This window comes from Terrapene carolina, unplaced genomic scaffold, assembly GCF_002925995.2.
Source record: "Terrapene carolina triunguis isolate 2854851 unplaced genomic scaffold, T_m_triunguis-2.0 Scaffold229, whole genome shotgun sequence".
Classification (NCBI taxonomy): domain Eukaryota; kingdom Metazoa; phylum Chordata; order Testudines; family Emydidae; genus Terrapene; species Terrapene triunguis.
The window spans coordinates 426557-451116 of record NW_020664580.1 but is presented as its reverse complement, the minus strand read 5'-3'; the positions used below and the strand labels follow the sequence as shown (position 1 = coordinate 451116).

The window sequence follows — 24560 nt, the reverse complement described above, 5'->3', positions numbered from 1 at the left end:
AGAGTAAATTTATATTCTTTGTAAGATGATTTTAAAATTTTTATTAATGTCTTGTTATCTAGGGTTTGACAATCAAGCCTTTGGTACAGTGGCTAAAAGTGAAGAGAAGTGAGCACAGAGAGCCCAAACTGAATGAGAAACTCCATGGCAGAGTAAGATTTTAATAGCAATATCATGGGGGGTTGTGATTGCAATAGAAATGACTAGAGCTGATCAAAAACCAGGAAAGAAATTTCATGAAACGAGTTCCCCTTTTGACAAAAACTAATTTCAAGATCAAAATAATTTCTATCAGCTCTATAAATAATGAACTGGCTTGCCCAGTTGTTTCCTGGTCACTCTTAGCATTGCTCAGCGGGATGCCCAACTGGCTACGTTTTTTACTTCCTAAAACCTCTGGGGATGGGAGACAACCTGCTCAGCCTTGTGGGGCAATGGTGCCCATTATCCTTCATCTGGAAGAATTAGTGGTTGGGGCATAGGGGCTTGATTTTGGGCAGGTCGATTGAAGCATATGAAAATAAGTTTACTGTAAAGACAAAACTTAAACTCTTAATATTGGTTTAACTGTTTAAGGGACAATTACCGCGTAAGCAATTATGAGAACATATAACTTGCATATTACATAAACAGTAGTGTATAGTCCAGTGTAAGTGCTAATTTACAAATCAGCACAGACAGGTTTCTAATCAAGACTGAATGCTGTTCACACCCCATATGTCTTTCACCTTTGCAGTCCTAGAATTTTAAAGACTCTTCACCTTCAGATCTCTTGAAATTCACCTTTAGGAGAAGGTCCTAATACACTTTTTACATAACTCCTTCCTGTACTGAATATTTTCATAGCGCTCAAGGTCAGAAGGGACCATTAGATCATCTAATCTGACCTGTATATCACAGGCCATAAATGTCACCCAGTTACCCTGGTATTGAACCCAATAATGAATGCTGTCAAGTCTGCATCGTTCTGATAGTTTTAAAACTAGAAGTTACCTAGTGTGAATTAGTAACTCACAACCAGGGCCGGCTCTAGGCACCAGCAAAACAAGCTGGTGCTTGGGGCGGCACATTTTTAGGGGCGGCATGGCCGGCGCCATAATGCCGCCCCTAAAAATGTGCCCCGGCCACCCTAGCTCACCTCCGCTGCCGCTCGCGCGCCACGGCGCGCGAAACAGTGGATTCGCATGCCACTACTCGCCCTCCCTCCCAGGCTCTCAAACCTGGGAGGGAGGGGGAGATCCCGAGCGGCCGTTTCGCGCGCCGCTGCTTCCCCTCCCTCCCAGACTTGAGAGCCTGGGAGGGAGGGGGAGAAGCGGCGCCCGCGCCGCGGCCACTCGGAGTCTCCCCCTCCCTCCCAGGCTCTCAAACCTGGGACGGAGGGGGAGATCCTGAGCGGCCGCGGCGCGCAAAACAGCCGTTTCGCGCGCCGCCGCCACTCGGAGTCTCCCCCTCCCTCCCAGGCTCTGAAACCTGGGAGGGAGGGGGAGACTCCGAGTGGCCGCGGCGCGGGCGCCACTTCTCCCCCTCCCTCCTAGGCTTGAGAGCCTGAGGGAAGGAGGCAGGGAAGGGGCGGAGTTGAGGCGGGGCCGGGGTAATTAAAAAACGGAGGGGAGGGGCAGCCAAAATTGTTTTTGCCTAGGGCGGCAAAAATCCTAGAGCCGGCCCTGCTCGCAACAATTTTTCATTGCAACAGTGGATAAGTTATACACGAGGGAAAGGTTATACACCAATTAAGCATGTTAACAGTTCAACTCACAAACTCAGTACTTACCTGTGTCTGAAAAATTTAGTGAAAGAAAGAACTCCTGATGTGGCCTTAAGTTTTTCCATTTAGACAGAGTGCCAAGTCTGCCAGGTGTGTCCCATCCACCTCTGCCTCTTTGGAAACCTTAGTCTGGTCCTGCGTATACCAGGACACTGTGGCCCCCTGCTGGATCCTTAAGTTTCAGTGGACTCCAGTTCTAATGCTACTGAATACATCTGATGTTGAGCACACTCTTGCTTGTCAGCTGAGATGGTGTTTGTTTTCAAGAGAGATGAGAGGAAAGCTTACAAAACACTCATAACAAAGGCAAAGAAGGAAAAGAATACAAAACACCCAGAAGTACCCAATATATTTTGTTCTTTCAGACTTTCCCGCCACATAAAATAATACCTTCCAGCTGTGTATTTGTGAAGTACCTTTGGTGTGTGAGTAACAAGTTGAGGGCTACGTTATGGCATTAGCCATAGACCTTCTTTAGATGCAGTGCAATGCTGCTCCACTACAGTGTGAGTTCCAGTAGGGATTTTGTCTCAGGGAAGCACAATGCCTCCAGGAGCTCCTAGGAAGGGCACCCAATGCACCACCCTCAAGATAGTGTAGTATGCATTCCCAACCAATGGTAACGAGGTACCTGACTTATCATACCTTATTCTGTACATCCCTAACTCTCTGCTGTATATATCTGGTGAGGTGATACTGAGCATCATGCATATATTATATTCAGTAGTAATGCTGATCAAGTGCGCCAGTCACAGTGTGCACTAATCTAAACCTGTCATGCTGTAGATTTCCAATAAACCAGTCAGCTTTTCAGAGTAAAGATTGAAAGAGTAAAGTCAAATTCTGCTCTCAATTACATTGGTGTAAATCTGAGTGAGCGTAATTCCACAGAGTGGAGTTACACCAGTGTAAATAAGGAACAACTGAGGACAAAGATTTACCCAAGGTGTTGAGTGTTTTACAGTCATAATAAAAGAGGATTGGTACTCACACTACACTGAGGGAAATATTCATTCTCAAAGAGTATGGCAAGGAGCTAGAAGCAACAAGAAAGAAACCTTCAGCTGATTTAGAAGAGGCAAATGGCTCATGCACTTCTGACAGCAAAAAGGAAGGAGATGCAAAAGTGGGATTAGGATGAAGGAGCAATAAAAGTCAGCATTAACAAAATGGGGTCTGATTCTCTTCTTACTTAAATTTGGGTAAATCAGGAGTAGTCAGTGGATAGCACTATGATAGAACTGGTATGAGAGGAGAATAAGGGCCTGGCTCTGTAGGAAAATGAGACGCTAATCTCAGCACACTCATGTAAACAGGAAGTAATTCCATTGGTATTCATAACATTGTTCTGGATAGACACCAGATCTGACCCCATATGAATTAAGCTATTTTATAGCAACGCCCTTAACTTCCACACAATATTAATTTTATGTTCCTTTCCATAGGCTTTTGATCACATTCTTTCTGCTGTTGAAGACATATCTGGACAAATAGGACATAATTATCTGCGAGACAAGTAAGTGGTGTTAGCTGTCCTTATTTTACTGATCTGGGATATTTAAGGAAATGGGAATGTATTAACATAGTGGTAGCTTTGCTTACATCTGTTTGATGAGCGAAATGGGTATTTAGGGAATAACTGAATGGAGACAGCTTGGGTGACACTGGTCCCTTCCCCCTGCTCCGCCCCTCACTTCCCACTCCCTGAATTTCTGGAGTTAATCACACTAGATAAAAACCACATTGTTGCAAAAATGTGCATTACCTGTGCAGTTAGTAACCATTTAGAATGTTCAACAGGAAGATTTTTTTAAATTCTTAAATATATGGCGCAACGGAGAAAATACCTTGTGCAAAGATTTGAGGTTTTTATCTGCCTTCCTCTTATAGACTCATAGACTTTAAGGTCAGAAGGGACCATTATGATCATCTAGTCTGACCTCCTGCATGATGCAGGCCACAAAAGCTGACCCACCCACTCCTGGAATAATTCTCTCCCTTGACTCAGCTGTTGAAGTCCCCAAATCATGATTTAAAGACTTCAAGTTGCAGAGAATCCTCCAGCAACTGTTTGTTCTAATATACTTCTCAACATTGATCCAGTTTGTTTACATTTTTGCATTCCATTCATCTTGGAAAATGAAACTACACTGGCTATTTTCATTGATTTCATCATTGTAAGAAAGACTCTAAGGGCAATTCACAGATTAAACACCATTGCCCTCCTCTGCTTCAATAATCATTTCCTGGAGAACCAATTTTGTCTATTTTAGATAGAAAATCCCATTTGTAAACTATGACTTTTAAGTCTTTGTGGCTGTCCAAGTGAAAGGTCTGGGATGTTACCAACGTCTTTTCAGTTTATAACACTTTAACCAGTTGATAATCCCCCGTGGATTTTGGGGACTGCCCATCTCCCACCAATGGAACCTTTTCAGTGTCACAACTAAGGCCTGGATTAGGCCTTTGCTAATGTCATCATCTGTATTTAGGGATCTATTCCTGTGTAGAATTATTTGAGAGGTGGCCATTTGCACAGGATTTGAACTGAACACACAATTTTAGCCCCTCTGATACCAACTTTAGGAACCATATTTGTGTGTATGGAAAAGGATGTTAATCTGTTCCAAATTGAAACACACAAATGTTACCTCCTTGGACAATAGGTTCTTCAGCTTCCAAATATTTTCACAATTTCATTTCAATTATATATAATGGATTATAATGAAAGTGCTCAGAAACCATGGTGATGGGCAGACTTTGAGAACTAGAGCAGGGAAGGAGAATAAAAGGAAAAAGACTATTTAAACCTGGAAATGTAGTTTCTTATAGTGCTACTTGAGGATGGGAAACCCTTTCAGCCATGGGCTTAAAGCAAACTCTTTCTTTCCCCTCTGTTCAGTTTAGCACTGCTGCAGTAGGACTGAAATAGAGAGCTTGGAGAGACCAAAAGTTTGAGCAGAACGTTGTCCAAACCAGCTTCTGAGGGAATCTGGAAACTCTGGAATCTGTACAAATGTCATCTATTATGGTTTGTTCCACCATAATAGATGACATTTGTACACCTAAGATAATAGGTAACGCTCCTTAGCGTAGCAGAGTAAAGAGAGATTTCAGTTTGTTCATACAATGACGTTTTTATGAGGGGTCTCATACAGAGAAGCCATTTTCCCTTGGGTAACCAGGAATCTTGTCCTGGGTTTGGGTATTGGGAATGAATTTCTTACGATGAGGAAATAAGAGAACATTTCCTCAGATGTGGCGTGTTGGTTGTGATGGTGATGAAGCTGAGGCTTTTTAAAGTCACAGGCCAGACAGAGCCTGACTACTTCAGCATAGGAGGGGAGCCTCCCTGTAAAAGGAGGAAAGGCCTGACCTAACCTAGATACTTGGCTGACTGTTCGCTTTGGTGACCAAGATCTCCTGAGTAAATGCAATCTCAAAGTTACTGAGAACAGGCACCACCTCAATATCTGAGAATAATTCACTGGGGCATGCAGGGGCTTCTCAGTGGGGCCAACCTACAAGACATTGGGTAAAAAAATCATCCATTACTGAAGGTAAACTCTTTCACGTAGAAGGAAAGAGATTTTTTAACTTTTACTGTGAGGGTTCCTAAAAGGCTCTTAAAGATACAATCGAATAGTCAGAAGTAGAAAAATAAAATGGCATTATTCCCTGGTGTATGGCATGGCCTATTGATTTTGAAACTAGAACCATTTTGTATACTCTAATCACAAACCTCTTACTGCTGTTGTTCTGCAGTAGCTGTGCCTGGTGGCTGCACCTCTCAAAAGATAGTTGTGAATTGTGTAACTCCATATAAGGCTTTTACAAATGTGCTTTAACTGTTATTTACAGAAATAAAGCAACAAAACATATTTCCCTGTGTTTATTATCCGATAAGGTGTACAGTAACTCCTCACTTAAAGTTGTCCTGGTTAACGTTGTTTTGTTGTTACGTTGCTGATCAATTAGGGAACACGCTCGTTTAATGTTGCGCAATGCTCCCTTATAACGTTGTTTGGCAGCTGCCTGCTTTGTCCATTGCTTGCAGAAGGAGCAGCCCCTTGGAGCTAGCTGGTGGGGGCTTGGAACCAGGGTGGACCGGCAGCCCCCCTATCAGCTCCCCACTCCCCTAAGTTCCCTGTGCAGCAGTCGCCCAGCAGGCTATCAATTACCGGCAGTTCAGCTGTCCCTCCCCCCACTGCCTTGTGCTGTTCCCGCCCTCTGCCTTGGAGCTTCTCCTGGGAGCCTCCTGCTTGCTTTGCAGGGGGGGAGAGAGGGGTGCTAATGTCAGAGTGTCCCCCTCCCCCCTGCTTCTGCCCTCCGCTTACTCCATCTCCACAGAGCAGGGGGGACATGGGAGGGAGATTTCTGGCAGCAGCGGCTGTCTCAACTTGCTGATCTAATTAAAAAGGCAATGTACTTAGAGTGGGGTCAGTGTACTTAAAGGGGCAATGGGCATCTCTCTCACACACAGGGTGTGTGTCTCTGTGTCTGTCTGCCATGCTGTCTCCCCTCCCTCCATTTGTGCTGCCTTGTAGAGTGTGAGGCTACCTTAACAACAATGTGTTAACCCTTGAGGGCTCAGCTGTTCTAGTTCATCATTTAGCAGTAAGGCATTCCCTGGGAAATATTCCACCCTCTGACTTCACCACCTCAACCAAGCTTCACAGTCATCATTGCTGTGTACAGTATTAAATTGTTTGTTTAAAACTTATATAGTAGTTTGTCTGATGAAAAAAAATTCTCTGGAACCTCCCCTATTTACATTAATTATTATGGGGAAATTGGATTCGCTTAACATCGTTTCGCTTAAAGTCGCATTTTTCAGGAACATAACTACAACGTTAAACAAGGAGTTACTGTATAAAAATGCTTAACTCAAAGGAACAGCTGTTCAAGCAAAACTAAAAATGCTAACTATCATTTAAATTGATTGCTGCTGTTAAAATTGTTTGTTTAAATCACTAGGTGGTCCAATTTTGATCGGAAAATCCTCAGTAAAGTACTGATGAGAAGGTCTGCTCAAAAATCAAGAGACCAGATTCTTAATATTTTCCATGAGCTCAACCTGAAGGATGCTATTAGCTATGTGGCTGAGGTACTTTTAAACATATTTTCTTACACACTGTAACATCATATTTCTTTGTTTTAAATATTGCAGCATTTCTTAACTTCCATGTATTAGGAGAGCTGAATCAAAAGCAAATCTACTTTTACGGTGAAATGGTATTTGAAGTGCATTGTGTCCCGTAATTACCTATTTATCTGATTGTGGTTCATTGTATGACCTCTAAATTCCTCAGTACCACTGGGTCCTGTATATGTCACTGTTCTGTTCTGGTAGGTATCATGTAGGAGTTTGGCTTCTGCTTCCACATGCGTTGAGTAGTACCATGGTTTCACAGGAGCTATGCAAGTGAGCATGTGCTAGTCAGCATGTGTAAAGGTGGCAGAATCTGGCTCCCTATGAATAATTAAACAAGCGGTGGCTGAAGCAATAGTGTGCTTTCCAGTGATGGCTTGTTCAGAAATTAGAGTTAGAGTAAGCAGTGCAGATGGCAGTTGCAGACTGAGAGCATCTGCGGGCTAGCCTCAAGGTGGAGCTTATTTTTGTAGCCAAATGAATTACAAGCTTGATAAAGAGCTGGGGTTTTGTTTTGTTTTGTTTTTTGTTTCATTAGCCTCCCAAAAAATTAACACCAAAACACAAAACATTTTTGCTGCACTAGCAAATTCAATGTTACTCACGGGCAAAATCCAAAATCTTTTGGAATGTTCCCAAGCTTTTTCATTTTGTGAGCCATGTCACAAGACAACAGTCTTTTCTGGGACCAACTCTTCCTGCTCTACCACCTATTTGTTGGTTCTCTAATTGTTTAATTCTGCGGAACACCAAGAAGCACTCCGGACACCACAGTCTGAGAACAGCTGGCCTCTCAAATTCCTACCAATCTCTGCATACCAGCAGGCCAGAAAATCTCCTTGTTATTCTCCCCAGCCTAACCCGTTAGTCTGGATATTGAGCAAGAAGGCTTCATTGATCCACGGCACATAGGCAGTCTTCAACTAATAGCTAGAACCACATCTAGACTGAGAGCTTAGGTCAAAGTGTCTTGTTCTAGTTATCACACACAGAAAGGCCTCCAGAAGTATAACTGCAGATGAATGTTCACAGAAGGACATTTCTACCTGTGACCAGAAATATCTGTAGCCCCATTTCATGCATTTAAGTGTCATGGGAGTCATTTAAAAAACATTTCATGCTTCAATCAGTAATAGTTCTAGCAGTAATATAATTATGAACCTCACATTCAGGTACCTTAAATATCTGATTTCAATTTCACTGTAATATTTATGTAGGTGTTTCTATTTTCAGATGTCACATTGATTTTTCTAATGCCATGGAATGGTTCTAAATTGCTTAGAACACAGATTACTATAAATTATGCATAGGTGATTGTACTGCATGGAACATAGGTTTTCTCCACCATTGTCACAGGTCTCCTAAGTGTCCTTTCCAGCCTCAGTAGCTGACCACAGCCACTCCAGGTCTTCTTAACCACCACTCTATTATATATTACATTTACAATCAATAGCCAGCTTCCCCACTTGCTTTCTGGGGAAGGGTACACTAGTAGTGCGAACAGCAGCCAGTCCTGCCTGCTTGTTCCTTCCTTCAGGCACCCTACTCTCTCCAGGGCTTCCTTCCCGTCTGCCTAGCTGCTGGGGATACTTCCACCCTATTAGCCTCTCAGCTGTATTGCCACTCAGTTATTTGGCCTCCTCTGCCAACTGCTTGTTTTTCAATCCAAGCTCAATTAATACAAACTGGCAGGGATATGAGTGACAGGGTGTTGAGTGAGCTTCTGGCTCAGCACATCCTGTTACAACCATGTATAAGCTTTCTTGATTCCTTTGCTGTGCATGGACATGTAAAATGGTCATGACAGAGCTATAGCTTACAACATCACAATACATTAGCTTTGATCTTAAGAATAATGTACTTCTGTCAGTGGGGGAAATATTTTTCCACAGATGTTCTGTTCACCGCTCATTAAAACATAGAGTCCAGTCCAAGATCTCTGTGCTGCAATTCAAAACCATATGTGGGATTGCCCCTCACTACCGGAGAAATTTTTCTCCTTCTGGGAGCATGACTTCACTCACTAGCTACAGTCCACCAGAACAATGAAAATGTCAAGTAGCAGGGGGCACTAGCGAACGCGGGAGACAAAAGTTTCGCAGGAATTCACTTTTGTATCACCACACAGAACTGAAAGCAAAGCTCACCTTTTCAATTTAGCTTTAGTTCCTCTTGCATGCATGCATACATTTAATGACTAACCAAACATTTGCCTCCTTTCTGGGAAGGAAGAAAGAACGATTACTGTCATATCTTGGAAGGTGTTCAGTTAGCACAGATATGGGTGCCAATATAAGAATCTAGATAAGTAGATCTTTACAGGTGGCTAGCAAGGTCGTAGATGAAAAATGTTGCCCAGTATTGGAAGTAACCCTTTATATAGTGGAAAGGGGAATTCACTGAGGGCCTTTAGAGGTGCAGGGGTACAATTTGCGGAAGATAAGGAGAAAGCCTAAAATGTCACTTTAAGTCTTAAAATTAGGGCTATTAAGTGTGACTTACGTGGAGCGGCTTTGGGCTGGCCCCCTGTACAAGGTTGACTTTTGCCCCAGGGAAATAAACCACATGAAAAAAGAGACCTTATTCCTGTTACAAAAGAACTAGGGGAAAGATGTATTTATGGGTCATTTGCCTACAGAAGCTTCAAAAATGATGCCATCGTTTTTTAATATTATACAATTTAGCCCTAGGTATACCTGTGTTAACATCATATACCCTTTGACTGAAAGCCCTACCGCTAAGCTGTAATGCACCTTATTTCTTTCGGTGAACAGGGAGAGCGTAGAGGTTCCCTGGCTTTTATTCGTTCTTCAAGTACTGACAACATGGTCAATGTGGACTTCAGCACTCCTCGACCAAGTACTGTAGAGGCCTCTGTCTCCTGTTTACTGTAAGTAACTTTTTTAGGGACTGGTTTTTTTGTTTCATTTTTGAGTTATATATGATTAAATACAAAAAATTGTGTTTACCCCAGTACAAAATGGGCGTCAAATGCTCCCATGCTGACTTGGTTGCTTTCTCTTCAGAGACTGATAACTGAGTGATTTTCAACAGTGACAGGTACCCCACACTGTTCTTTCTATGCAAGCCTGTTTTATTCTTCAGGTAAAAAGCATTACCGAGAAAACATATTAAAAACAATAAAACAAGCTACACGCATGCTAATAAGGGCTCGCCCCAGCCCTAACATGGACTCTGGCAGGAGCAGTCCTTCAAACCCCCACCCAAGGGGAGTCCTTGTGGTTACAAGCTCACCACAGCTTCAGCTCAGAACAGGCCCCCCTGTCTTATGGGGCTTCAGCAGGCCTAGTCCTTCCAACTCCTTCCCAAAAGGCTGGGGCTCTCCATGGACCAGGGGTTCTGTCCATTTGCTGGATCAGGAAGAAGGCCCTGAGCCAGTTTACAACCAGACTATTTATCCAAAAATCCTTTCTTTGTCTTTCTTGGGTCATGAAGAATCCAGTTTGAACTCGTATATACGCCCCTCTCCAGGAGGTGGCTTCAAAGGCTGATAACAAAGGAAGTACATTAGCATCTTCCTCACAGGTGCCGACTTTCCAAAGTGCCAGGGGGTGCTCGACCCCCGGCTCTGCCCCAAAGACCCACCTCCGCCCCTCCTCTTCCCACCCCCGCTCCACCCTCACCCCGCCTTTTCCCGCCCAGTTCCGCCCCCTCCCCCGAGCACGCTGCATCCTCACTCCTCCCTCTGTCCCCCCCAGCACCTCCTGCAAGCCGTGAAACAGCTGATTGCAGCAGGCAGAAGGCGTGGGGAGGGAGGGGGGGGCGCTGATCCGCGGGGCCCACCGATGGGTGGGAGGCGCTGGGGGGGGGGGGGGAGCTGATAGGGGAGCTGCTAATGGGTGCTCAGCACCCACCATTTTTTCCCCGTGGGTGCTCCAGCCATGGAGCACCCATGGAGTCAGCGCCTGTGTTCCTCCTTCTGCTAGAGAGTACATATACTTTGACAATAACACATACAGAATTGCATTTTTAATACAATGGACCTACAAAGGTATTAGCCCTAATTCAGTAAGGTTTAACCTAATTCAGTAAAGTTTATCTTAATTCCGTAAGGTTTTTCCAGGATATTACAAGACATTGTCAGTCTGTCAAAGTAGCATATTGTACTCATTACATATTTCACCAGGTTCAAAGAAGAGAACCCTTCCTCAGGGTTATCTCATTCCTGGGAGTTTAATGGAATACATTTTATGACATGAACAGGAATATACAAAGTTACACGTATAACCAGAAAAATGGGAATAGAGAGGATCACATATGTGCAGAAAAATGAATGGCAGTATTTTAAAAAAATGGGAAGAGTCATTTTTTCACCTTTGTGGAAATCAGAAGCAGCTAAATGATTTTACACAAACCTGCCAAACTAAAATCTCCTTTGGTCAGAGACCAAGCATGAAAATGTTATCCCTAAGGGTGAATTTTTCAGAAAGATCCAGTGTGTAAGAACAGGGACTTATCATTCATACAGTTTTGCATCCCTCCCTGTAGCCAGAGCCTTGTGTGTTACATGATGCCAGAGCCACAGAATCCACCCTTTACCATTACCTTTGTTTAGAATTCATTATTTAAATGTTGTAAAATTTCTTTTTCTTTTTTTAAATTATGAGACATATTCCCTGGTATGCTCCAGCAGTTTGTGCCACTTCCATTATGTAAAACAGCTGTAAACTGGATACAACCTGCCAGTTAAACCAGATGTATGGCTGCTTTGAATTGCAGAGTGGTGCATAGTAGCAATGTACCAATAAAGCTGGTCCTATATTTTTAAGAGCCGGCTATTGGTGAAACTAAGGCTTTGTCTACACTAGCATTTTTTGTCGGCAAAACTTTTGTCAGTCAGGGGTGTGAAAAAAACATAAGTTTCACCAACAAAAGCGCCGGTGTGGACAGCGCTACATGGGCGGGGGATGCTCTCCCGCAGAAACATGCTGCTAATAGTGCAGGTTGGAAAATGGTACGAACATTTGCTGAAAAAAGTTAGTGGAAGAAAATATGGGGGAGGGGGAGGATTCTTTTTAAACGAGGAAGTGGTATTTTCCCTACAATTTAAAAACAGACATTTTTGCAAAATTTCGTAATTGTTGAAAATTTTCATTTTGGGAAAAAAGTGGTGAAAATGAAGTTTCCACACAAAAAGTCACTGATATTGAAATCCCATGTTTCAATTCAAAACTTTTCATTGAAAAAATGCTAATTGTGTCTAGCTGTTAATGTGCTTATCTCTTAATACCAAACTGCTTCCCACACCTTGGGCCAGATGCTTCCACTGTTACTCGCACTGAACAGTGTCACAGTTTCAGAGTTTAACTGCACCTTTGACACACACGCACCATGCTCTTATTCGACGGCTCCCACATAAGGTTTCAGGCTCCCAGCCGTCATATCTCATGGGTGGAGACCTGCTTGTCTCTCACTCTGGATGTGGGGTTTAGGCTCATGGTCTTCTGCACTTCAGTGTGATTTCCCCAGCAGGTCTGACAGGAGTCCAGCACCTGTGGTTAACCTTTCTCCAGGGGCTACAACTGTGTATACCAGTGACCAACCAGCCTTCACAAAACAAAATACATTTATTGTTAGGGTAAAAGCATTACAGGGAAAACATATAAAAACAATAGAAGTTCCTATATGCAAGCTAACAGCTTATCAGAGGTCACCCATCAGTCTTATGGACCCTAGTAAGCCAAAGCCCTAGTAAGCCAAGGATTGCTCTGCCCCACCCCTCCCCTGGACAGATGATCGTGTCCGTTTGCTGAATGAAAATAAGGCTCTGTGTTAGTTCAAACTCAGCCTTTTTATACCCAAAGCCCTTTCTTTGTTTGGGTCTCTGGGAAACCTAGTTTGAACCAGTGTATGCAAACACCCCAGGGGATGGTGTTTCTCTGGAGTTGTTTACAGTCCCCAGGGTGATCACCCCATAGTGTTTTCCAGTTCCTGGAGGAGCTGTGGTAACTCTCCCCCATGAAGCAGAACACAATCAGACATAAATATTTCATAAATTTAATACGTTGGTCCCCAAAGATGCTGCAAAATCTGTCACAAGTAGGACCTTACTTCTTGAGTAGACCCACTGATTTCAGTGGATCTACTCGAGGGGTACTTGGTCTGAATAAGGATAGTAAAACTTGGCCTCTTCTGTCCCCTTGCCAGCTGCCAAAACCTCCAGCTTCCCCTCTGATAGCTTCTGCCCTGCAGTTATGCATTGTCAATACAAATATCTGTGGCGTATGAAATACGTAGAGGCAGAGTAAAAAAAAAAGTGTGCAATACTAACATAAACAACACAGAAGAGACTATGGCAATTGTATTATCTTTTGCATATTTAATTTAAAAAATCTCCTCATTTGAATATTTCTGGAGTTGGCACCAAATTTCCCATCTGGTGCACAGGCATGCCACAAAAACTACAGAGCTATACAGCACAATATTGGTCCAACTTTCTGCAGAGTACGTGGGTCTTGCCTACAGTATTCACTACTGGGCAAATTCCAGAGGTTTAGTCTCAAGTCACCTTTTCACCCTTTAAGAAAGAAAAATACACATATTTGTGAGAAACAAATGGCACATAAAATTTGTTGGGATAAATTTAACTGTGATATAAACAGTGGCATCTGCTACTCATAAGATGCAAATTGGTCTGACCACAGATGTAAGTGGTCAAGTACTACTGAATTTGGTATTCCCGGGGTACAGAAAATGAGTGTGACTAATAGCATAGGGATGAATGACCTAGATCAGTGGTTCCCAAACTTTTTTCTGCCAAGGATCCCTTTGGCATCTGACTAAATATCCCAGACCCCTTTCATTGTTTATACATAAGTTTCATGTCATTATTACTCTATTAGTTCAGTTAGTTATGCCACCTCCAAAAATGCGCACACACACACACAGTTTAGTTCAGTGGTCTCAGGATTCCGGGGGCTTAGTTCCCAGCTTCGCTGTAGAGTCCTGAAACCCTATACACGTATCTTTATCTGAATTTCTGTTTCCCCTAAATGGGGGTATTACTTGTGAGTGTTGTGAGTCTTGACATCTGTGGCAGAAGAAGTACTACTAAACCCTCACAGGGAACGTGTATTTCTGAATGGGCAAGTACTGGCATGACCAGAACGCCTCTACCAGCATGATCTCTCATGCACAGTGTCTGAGAAAAACGGTGTCTTACATGCAGCACAAGTGCCAGAATGCTGTTCCGGCAGGTTCTGGCCCTGTCCCAAGGAACAGACCCCCGCATAACCCATAGCGGACCACCCAGAGGTCTGGGGACCCCACTGTGTGGGAACCACTGAGCTAGATTAATAGACCTTCCATCCTGCAGGTGCACAAGGATGAGATGTAACAGGAAAAGAAGCAAACAGGCATAAGTTTATAAGATAAAGCAAACGATCAATCAATGCTAAATTGTTGCAAGTTGCACTGGTTTGTCATTTGTCTGCTTTTCCTGACCAAATTATACCACCATTAATGTCACTGCTAAATCTGCCCAGATTTGTGCCCACTCACTCTAGACTACACTTGACCCATGATGACGTTTACTTGTTTTTATCCCATCCACACTTATCTTCAAGTTTAAATATATTGCAGTGCATACTTTTTTCCCTCCAGTTAGTGATCTAGAAAAACGTTGTATGTATTTTAATATTCTGCTTTAGGAGAGAAAAAGCCAGCTCCGTTTGTCTTGATATGCAAGCCTTAGAGCAGAGGAGAAAAAGCATACGAGATACAGAGGATACAGTCACTCACCACACACTGCAGCAGTACCTCTACAAACCCAGACAAGAGGTGAGAGCACAGTTGCAGCAATTACCATGTTTTCATTTGACAGCCAGAAGAAACAAAATGCAGAAAATTGTTGGGAAACTCAAAATAAAAGGACTAATCTGCAAAATCAATCATTAACTGAAGATGGGCTCTGATCCTGCATACCCTTAATCATGTGAGCAGTCCTTATAATATAAGTAGTCCCATTGATTTCAATGGCACTACTCATGTGAGAGAAGATTGCAGAATTGGGCCCCAGATGTGTTCTGCTGGTTGGTTGTTGCTGGTCTGAAAGCTAACTGGCTGGGTGAGGGTGAAATGAAGCATGTGAACGTTAGGAAGACTGAGCTGTTTAATCCAGACCTATTCTAGCCAGTGTGATTAGTCTGAATGACTTTTAATCAATATTTTTCAAATTACCATACCTATAGTTCAGAAGGAAATAATTAACTACCTGGAATCCTGTTAGTGTGTTGACTTGTAATTAATTGTTTTTTTGTAATCGATTGGTTTTGGCAGTTGCCTTGGTGCTGGGCCCCAGTCTGCATTTCTATATAAATAAATGTTCTCTTATCTTCCCGGCTACAGCACATACATCTGTACAGTCGGCACGAGATCATTCAGAATGAAGACGAAAAACAAGACAAGGAGATTTTCCACCGGACAATGAGGAAGCGCTTAGAGTCTTTCAAGAGTACCAAACTAGGAATAAACCAGCCCAAAAAGCTCAACAAAAGCCACAAGAGAGACCGGGGCCAAAAAAGGGTAAGGGGCGTGCGCTTAGGGCCATTTACCCAGACAAAAGGCCCGGTACTCTAGAGGATCCATTCCTGAGGAAGCATAGGGTAGTTTTGGCTCCCAGCATCAATCTCTTCCCTGTGGAAGCTCCTCAGAGGGAGTATTGGCGATCAAGACCCAAGCCAGGGGAGAGATCAAAATGTGGGATGAGTCGAGGGGCAGCACTGGAGATGGCATTATATCCTCACCAATCTTGTGGAACGTACCCACCATTTCCCTCTGCACTGTGGGATCCTTCCTTTGGATGTGAGGGGATTCCAGTCCAACAACCATGGTGCCAGAAGGGATGGCTCGTGTCTGCATGCATAGGCGCCGACCCCGTGGGTGCTCTGGGGCTGGAGCACCCACGGGGAAAAATTAATGGGTTTCTATGAAAAACATCCTTAGCCTATTACTTTTGTGCAAATTTCCTTGCTATGTTGTAGCAGTAAGGAATAGAGCATCACACGTTGACACTGTAAGGAGGCCTGGACTATAAGCTACATTTTCAAAAGTGCTCACAATTAGTGGGTGCTCTGCACCCACCGGCAGCCAAGCTCCCCTTTCCCCCCGCCTCAGCCCTGCCTCTTCCCCGCCTCCTCCCCTGAGCGCGCCGCATTCCCGCTCCTCTGCCTACCTCCCAGCATTTCCCACCTGGCCACTGCCAAACAGCTGTTTGGCAGCGATAGCACGCTCCAGGAAGGGGGGGGGAGGAGCGGGAGCATGGTGCACTCAGGGGAGGAGGCAGGGAAGAGGCAGGGCTGGGGCGGGGATTTGGGGAAGGAGTTGGAATATTGTCAGGGAGGGGTCGGAGTTGGGGCGGGGACTTTGGGGAAAGGGTTGGAATGGGGTCTGGGAAGGGGTGGGAAGAGGCAGGGAAGGGGCAGGGCCTCATGGAAGGGGTAGAGTAGGGGCTGGGCAGGGGACGCAGGGGGGGGGTCGAGCACCCAGGGGAAAGAGGGGAAGTTGGCACCTATGTCTCCATGGAGTTGCATGGAGCTCAGGGGAGCTGATAGTTTGAGGAGATGACACTCCAGCTTCTCCTGCATGGAGGAAGGAGGGACAAATCCAACCTGCCCAATTGCAAAAGGAGTAGGAAACTCGGCCACATACCACTAATAGAGTTGTGTGTCTGCACTAACATCAATGGGAGTTCTATGCAAAGACAAAATAAAGGCTTAAAATATCTAGGCATGATCACCACTGCGTTATTCCAGTATTATGTTGGTGAACTCCATTTGATTGGCAGAAAGCTGGGGAATCAGGCTCTCTGTATCTACAATGTGTACTGCATAGCTTTCACTGTCTGAGGTAACTTGAAATGTTTTACTTTTTCAGAGAAATAGTAATGCCATACCAAATGGAAAAATACCTTCAGAAAATCCAGTGCAAGATTTTACTTTGAAGGAAAAAGGTAATTTCACTGTCAAACAACAGTAGTTAACCAGATTGTTTTAATCAGCTTGTATTTTGTTGGAGGAAGAGTGTTCTTGTGAAATTTCATGGCAGGAAAAAAAACTAAGTTGACATTAACAAATGTACTACTACCCATGTCACATTTCCCCCTCTCCGTGCTGAAAAAGATGTGTTTGGAAGGAAGTAATGAACATTTAAAAAATAAATATATTTTCATAGACAACTTGGTGACAAGCTGAAATTTAACCTACTTTATAACTAACTAACATTAACAAAACCAATGTTTAATCTTGAAATCCTAAAAATAATTGGAGGCCACCATAAAGAAGACCACAACATAGATAAAATCTCAGCTTCTGAGTCATGACATGCCACAGCTAACTATGATAATGGCTTTCTTTGTGATCCCACGGGTATGTACATGCGCCCATCGTGACTTGCCCAGGCATCTTGTAAATATCGGTACTTTCTCTGAAAGCAGAGCAAGCAGGCTGGAACAGGAGGACAGCATAACATGTACATGAATGGAAAGACAGTATAGCCAAATACTGTGCTGACTTTTACCCTAATGCAACCCCAGTGACTCCAGGACAGAATTTGGCCTAGCAAATCTAGCTTTGGGCTACTAGCCTTGGGAGTGTCCCTAACAAAAGAAGGAAAGAAAAAACCCTGCACTTCTAATTTTGCATTTAAAGAAAAAGATCCTTGGATCTGAGTTTCAGCTGTCTCTTTGCAGGTGCTGTTGCACTTGCTGGAGTCAATCACAATAAGTTGTGTCTGATGCCACCTGCCATGGCAAGTTACTATAAGGCACTGAGTTAAATTCTCCCCTCAGTTACCCATGCAACCCCGCTGATTTTAAAGAGGGTTAGGAAGTAGGGGGAGGAGGGGCGGTGTCAGAATTTTCCCTATAGCTTTCGGAAAGGAATAGCGTGGGTGTGGGAAGTAGAAACTCTGAGCTCAGGTATTTGCTCTCTATCAGTTTATTAGCATTTATTTTTATTGCCAGCAGCAATATACTGGCTGAATAATAATTATACTTCTATAGCTCCTTTGATCTTAAAGTGTTTCCCAAACATTAACTAATTAGGCCTTCCATCACTCCTGTGTTAAGGGATTTTCTATAGAGGGGTTGATAAGGGATTTAATGTACGGGGATCATTTCACCGGCCACTGATATGGAGCTGCCTCTGGGGGGAAACACAGCAGGTGTTTAACCACACACAGCAGCACTACGTGGTGGTTTGCGTTGAGAGGTGGGAAAGAACATCATAGCCACTGCAGGGGGGAGCATAGATTGGCAGGAATTAATTAACCAAGTTTGAAATGATCCAGGACACCGATGTTAACCCCTTTATGAAAATGCAATGGGATCTTTAATTACCACAAGTTGTCAGGACCTCAATTTTGTATCCCATTTGAAAGAGAGCACCTCTAGCAGCACAGTGACCCCTGTCACTATGCTCAGGCTTTCTTTCAGCACTGGGTAAGCAGGAAAAGTGCCACCTTCTGAATCAGCACTTGCTGCGGTCTGTAAGCTTTTCCTGCAGCTCTCCTATCCAAGTACTCATCTAGCCCAATCCCCTTTAGTTTGGAAAAACTAACATAATTACAGCACAAGATACTGTTGCAGGAGTGAACCAGGAATCAAATATTAGCGACCTGATAAACTAGATGTGTACAGAATTTAGTTATAAAGATACGATTGCTTTCAAAACGTATCTTTACCCAGATTTACATTAAAGATTTACTATATAAATCTTTGATAGCTACACTAGCATCAAGAAGCTACCAAATAACACTTTGGGTCAAATCTTTTAGGAATCTCTAGCGCACACTGATTTTTTTTATATTTTCTTCCAGATGTGGAATTTTCTGATCCAGAAGAAAATTATGAATCTCTGCATATGGACAAAGGAGTTGACTTTTTAGCTAATGTCACCAAGCAGAATTGCACAGATGCTACCTCTGGTAAGAAAATAGATCATAAATGCAGAATTTTCTTCAATTGCATAGCAGTTTATTAGATTTTTTGTTAATAGCTTTCTACTGATGATATTGACAAAGGTTGTGCTCATGACTGCATACCCTGGCTGTGAAATGACTAATCACTTCTAGACACAGAAAAAATGATTCTAGAGTTGTCCTGATTTTCAGTCAGCCAATATTCAGCCGTTTTGAATTGATTTCTGCTTTGTCAGGAATATATACGTCAACTTGACTCAAATATGTTTTCTTCGTTTCCTCTTGATGTGGAATGTCTCTCCCCAAAATTACGGTGTCCTGGGGCCCAGAACGGGCAATAGTTAGTCTTGGACCAGTATAAATTTAAGTTCTAATATCATTCTAGTGACCCTGCAGAGCTAGAAGCAGGGTCTTTCCATCACTGGGGATTCCCAGCTTTCCAGTGAGCCACACAGCTCTTGCTTCTAGCTCTGGAAAGTTCAAAGACATCAGATTTTAAAACCATGACATGTTTATGTCTAGAAGAAGCTATTTTAGGTAATGTTTAAGGTTTTAAAATGTGTTAATTTTCCCTCTGTCTAGTCCCGGTCCAGTAGGACTCACAACATAGTACCGTATATACTCGATCATAAGCCGGGTCGTTTATAAGCCAACCCCGCCAAGATGGATAAGTAAAAATGGAAATTTTTTATAACCCGTTCATAAGCCGACCCTATAATTCAGGGGTCAGCAAACTTTGGCTCCCAGGCCATCAGGATAAGCCACTGGCGGGCCGAGATGGTTTGTTTACCTCGAGCTTCCGCAGGCACGGAGGTAAACCTAAGTAAACAAAGTGTCCCGGCGTGCCAGCTGCTTACCCTGACAGGCCGGGACAGCAACTGGTGGGGAAATGTTTTGGGAGAGGAGAAGCTGGGGGTCAGGGGAGTAACCCCTGTGACCACCCCCCACATGATACCACCCCTAGCCTGGGACCCCCACACTCTCCCCATCCCATCCCTTCCCACCTTATCTGGGGAGGGCCAAGGGAGGATGTCTCTGGCCTGGCTGGAGCTGCTCCAGCAGGCTGGGCAGCGCGGCTGCAGCCTGCTCCGGAGGGCCAGACTGGGCGGCGCGGCCACAGCATGTTCCAGTGGGCTGGGCCGGGCGGCACAGCCGCAGCGTGCTCCGGCGGGCTGGACAGCGCAGCCACAGCCTGCTCTGGGAGGCGGGGCCAAGCGGCACGACTGCAGCCTACCAGCCCCGGAGCTGCAGCTGCTTCGGAGGCTGGTGGGAGAGCGGCGTGGCCAGAAGCGGAGAGACTCTGGCCCCTCCTCTTCCCTTCTGTCTCTGTTGGCTGTGCTGCCTCTCCTTGCTCCCTCTGTTGGGGGGAGGGGCTGTGTCCCACCTCTCTCTCTCTATACCCGTTCATAAGCCGACTCCCTTCTCTGGTGCTTCCCTTTTTTACTAAAAAAATTCGGCTTACGAACGAGTATATATGGTAGTTTGTTTTCTGTAACACGTGGCAGGTGCAAGCTATGCGAAGGTGTGGTGTAGTATAATGCTTCTATTGGATTCATTTGAATATAACCAAACTCATGCTGATAGAACTGTTCTAATACACCACACCCCGATGGATACTGTGTTAGGGTGCTAATAATGCTCCAGAAAAGAATGAAGTTTCAAACTGGATCTAGATTGTGATTTTTAAAATATTATTTTACGGTTCACCACGTGCAGATTTGATATTTGTTTTAAAAGGGCTTCGTTACCTGTTTCCACACATACAAAAAAGGTACTTTTGACTGTTTTGGCCTGTTTCTCCTCTTGCACACATTTTACACTACTGTAAATCCACTGACTTCAGTGGAATTATTGATTTGCAGTGTTGTCAGAGGAGAATCAGAGCCCCGTCCTGTTATATACTCTTACTATCTGGGTTTACACTATAAGTTGTCGGAGACTGGGGAGCCAAATTCACCAGTATCCTCTGACTGCTTTGTGCTCTGTAGTGATGCCAAAAAGCCATAAACTTGTCTTAATGGGCTAGTTAATCCAGGCTTGAATCTCCTTTGCATTACTGAGGTGATGCAAAACAGCTGGTCAGTCTAGCCCTGGTATCAATCTTTCAGATATGTTTCATTTTTAAACTGATACATTTAAAAAAAACTAGAACTGAGCACATTTGGTATGATTGATTTAAATCCAATCAGTTCGTTTGGATAAACTGCGCATTTGGGTTTTTCTGTCGGCAGAGCCTTCAGCCATAACTGCCAATGATAGGTTTTTTGTTGGTTTGTTTGATTTGTTTTTTAATCAACTGAGACTTTTAAAATAGCAAAATGACCAGCAGTAACCCGGTATGTGAGCAGAAAGCTGAAAAACGATATTTGTTTGTTTTATTTCATTATGGCCATATTCCTGGGCTAAACATCCTATTTGCTGCCAGTTATTTTATTTTCCAACTGAATTTATCACTCATAAACTTTTGTAGGAATTGATAACCCAGCATTTTCAGCTGATGATGATCAAAGTATCTACATGAAGTTCCCGCCATGGTTATCTGATGAAGATTCTGTAGTACCATCACAAAGAGCCCGAGTACAGTTACCGTATTCTCCAGACAACTTCAGACGGCTCACCCCGTTTCGCCTCAGCAATAAGTCTGTAGATTCCTTTTTGCTAGCAGATGGGCCAGAGGAGCGACCCAGAGCTTTCCTCCCAGAAACAACACATATGTAATATTTTAAAATTGACCTTCATTTTTATTTTTAATCAATCTCTCTATCTGCTCTGGCCTCCTGACAGCTTTCCTTATCTCTTTTTGTCTTTTTCAAGTATCTTTCTCTTCCTTGATTTTTCTGCATCTGAACATCTGCTATTCGGCTCCAGTTTGAAACTGGTACTTTTAATGAAAGTTGCTTATCTTTAAATATTTAGGGCCAGACCCCTTGCTGGTATAAATCATCACAGCTGTCTGGTCTACACCAGACCTTTGTTTGGGTTTCAACATTTCTTGTGCTATTGTAAAACCAAAAACATTTCACACACTTGTAGGTTATGTACTATTTGTTTTTCCTGGTTTTACTCTGTTGTATGGCTTAATCAAACTATTTATATTGTGGGACCAGTTCTGCCCTCTGCTACAGGGATGAAACTCCTGCTGAAGTCACTTCACATGAGACTGAATTCAGATTTAACCTAATATCTCCTAAAGTGATAAACTGTTGTCCCCAGTAACTTCAAGCAGGCGTCATCTTTGTTATGTGTTTGTACAGTGCCTAGCCTAATGAGGATGGAGCATTTAGCCGCAACTAATAAATAATACTAATAGCCACAGCAATATATTACTTAAGATAAAGTTTACAAATCAGGTACAGCTTGCTATAAACATTGCATCTACTTTGTATAGGTGGAGATGACTACATAAGGGCAACACCTTGGGGAAGTTAGACCCCAGATTTTTATTAGAGCACCGACATTCATTTCACCATAAGAATGGCCATATTGGGTCGTATCAATGGTCCACCTTGCCCAATATCCTCTCTTCGGACAGTGGCCAATGCCAAGTGTTTCAGAGGGAATGAACAGAACAGGCAATTATTGACTGATCCATCCCCTGTTGTCCACTCCCAGCGTCTGGCAGTCAGAGGCTAGGGAAACTCAGAGCATGGGGTTGCATCCCTAACCATCTTAGCTAATAGCCAGTGATGGACCAATCCTCCATGAACTTACTTAATTATTTTTTGAACCCAGTTATAGTTTTGGCTTTCACAACATCCCCTGGCAATGAGTTCCACAGGTTGACTGTGAATTGTGTGAAGAATACATCCTTTTGGTTCTGAGTTGAATTTTAAGTTGTGTATTTATGGAAAGCTTTACCTTATTTTTAAACTTTAAGTAATATTTTAATGTAGTTGCTCAATACAGTAAGTTGTCACCTCTATAGGTTATCAGTTCAAATCTGAATTCAGTCACACGTGAAATGAATATTTTAGTCTCACTTTAGTCCCCCAACAGAAAATCAGCCCACAGTTTGAGGTATTTCTATAACTGGCACAGACATTGCTGTAAATGAGATGGCTCAGGTCATGATTCAGTCATTATAACACAAAACCTAGGGCAATGCAGAGATTTAGCAACAAACAAGTGCATGGTCTATGGTGGAATAATTAAGTGCAAAGACAATGCCTAGTGTCATCTCTGCACCAGCAACTGAATTAGTTAGATAACTTGAGGGTGCTTCCAGCTGAGAAGGGGAGAACCATATTCGAATAAAGTGCTGAGGGTTTATTCAGCTCAGGGTATGGCTGTTACAAATGAGCAGGAAACACCCTCCTATTAATATTGTCCTGAAAAATGTATGTACATATTTAGAGCCTGACTGACGTGCATTTACTCTAGCTTCATGCCTTTTGAAGTGATTGTTAGCCACCTGAGTTCAAAGGAAACACAGAACGTAAATTTTCCTAGGCTCTGAGCAGTGCAGAAACCTGACTGCAATGGAGTTTCGTAGTCATCTGAAATGGAATAAAAAGAGAAAGTTATATTTCCCTTTTATCATGGCTCAGATCTTATGAGGAGCAGTGATGCCTTTAGCTAGTTCCAGGTAGAGAAGTATGATGTGTCATTTTCACCAGTGGAGTGGAGTTGAGCTGTCTTTTGGTCTTAGATTGTGTTTAGCCAATTTGCAATTATAAGTCGTCTTATTTAAAAAAATAGCCATTTGGAATTACTGCTAGATGAATGAAATAGTACTGGAACTACTGTGTGGATTAAACATATAATAAATGCTATCCCAGAATTTAAACATATCTCTGACACTAACATCACTTGTTCACATTGAAAGTATCTGAAACTTTCTTTTTAGCTGGAAATATTTACTATATTGCACAATATTGACTTCTGTTTCTTATGACTTGCTAAACTTCTACTAACCTTTGTCCTTTATTCCATTCTATTGCCTTGATTGTTACTGAGTTTATAATTTAGAATAATACAATGGTACATAACAGCTTCCTGTGCAGATAAATTTGTGGGGTATATTTACAGTCACTGCGCTTTGACTGTGGTTTCCCTGAAGGTTAAAACTGGGAGTGAGTTTGCTGGATAAAAGTAACTTGTCATACGGGTTAAAACAAGTTTAAAAAAGAGTAAGGTCCAAGCAGCCTCAGCTTTATTGTAAAGACCTTGCAATGATCCCTTTAAATGCATCTTATACTGTAAAACATTCCAATGTAAAAGTAGCATTGGAACCCAAATTATTTAGAATCCCTTAGCTGACCCTTACAATTCAATACTCGAAGGCAAAATTGCTTATACAAATAAATACATTTAAATGGCCACAGGATGGCACTGTCTCCTAAGAATTTGGAACAGGCTGATGTACTTGACAAACACTGGGCTAAATTTTTTCTTGACTTCCACCCTGGGCAATTCCATTAGCTTCACTAGGGTTGTACAGGGTGGGAGTTAGGGCAGAGTTTAACCCACTGGCTCTGAGAACAGATTTACCTTCCTGAAGATACATGACCTTCAGCAGAATAGCAACCACAAAGGGATTGATCTGAAACCAATATTTCAAATGAAAATCAAGCTTGTACAAGAAATCGATGTTTACATACTTCTGTGTTTAATTTTACCAATGTAGGTGACACGAACCATAGTGCTGCAGTGACAGGATACGCTTTCTCAGATGAGAAACTGCTGCCTTGGAAACCTGACCAAGCA

At 43.1% G+C, this 24560-nt stretch overlaps 1 protein-coding gene across 1 annotated transcript in view; it reads left to right on the top strand.

The window, feature by feature from the left end:
* Positions 1-21572, top strand: part of SLC9A3 (solute carrier family 9 member A3) — a 68699-nt gene extending 47127 nt beyond the window's left edge. Inside the window, exons 8-16 of the mRNA XM_024218573.2 lie at positions 63-152; positions 3211-3281; positions 6743-6872; positions 9692-9807; positions 14588-14717; positions 15285-15461; positions 16812-16887; positions 18753-18860; positions 21325-21572. Coding sequence (XP_024074341.2) covers positions 63-152; positions 3211-3281; positions 6743-6872; positions 9692-9807; positions 14588-14717; positions 15285-15461; positions 16812-16887; positions 18753-18860; positions 21325-21572 — 1146 coding nt within the window. The remainder of the gene's footprint in view (positions 1-62; positions 153-3210; positions 3282-6742; positions 6873-9691; positions 9808-14587; positions 14718-15284; positions 15462-16811; positions 16888-18752; positions 18861-21324) is intronic.
* Positions 21573-24560: the final 2988 nt, after the last annotated feature.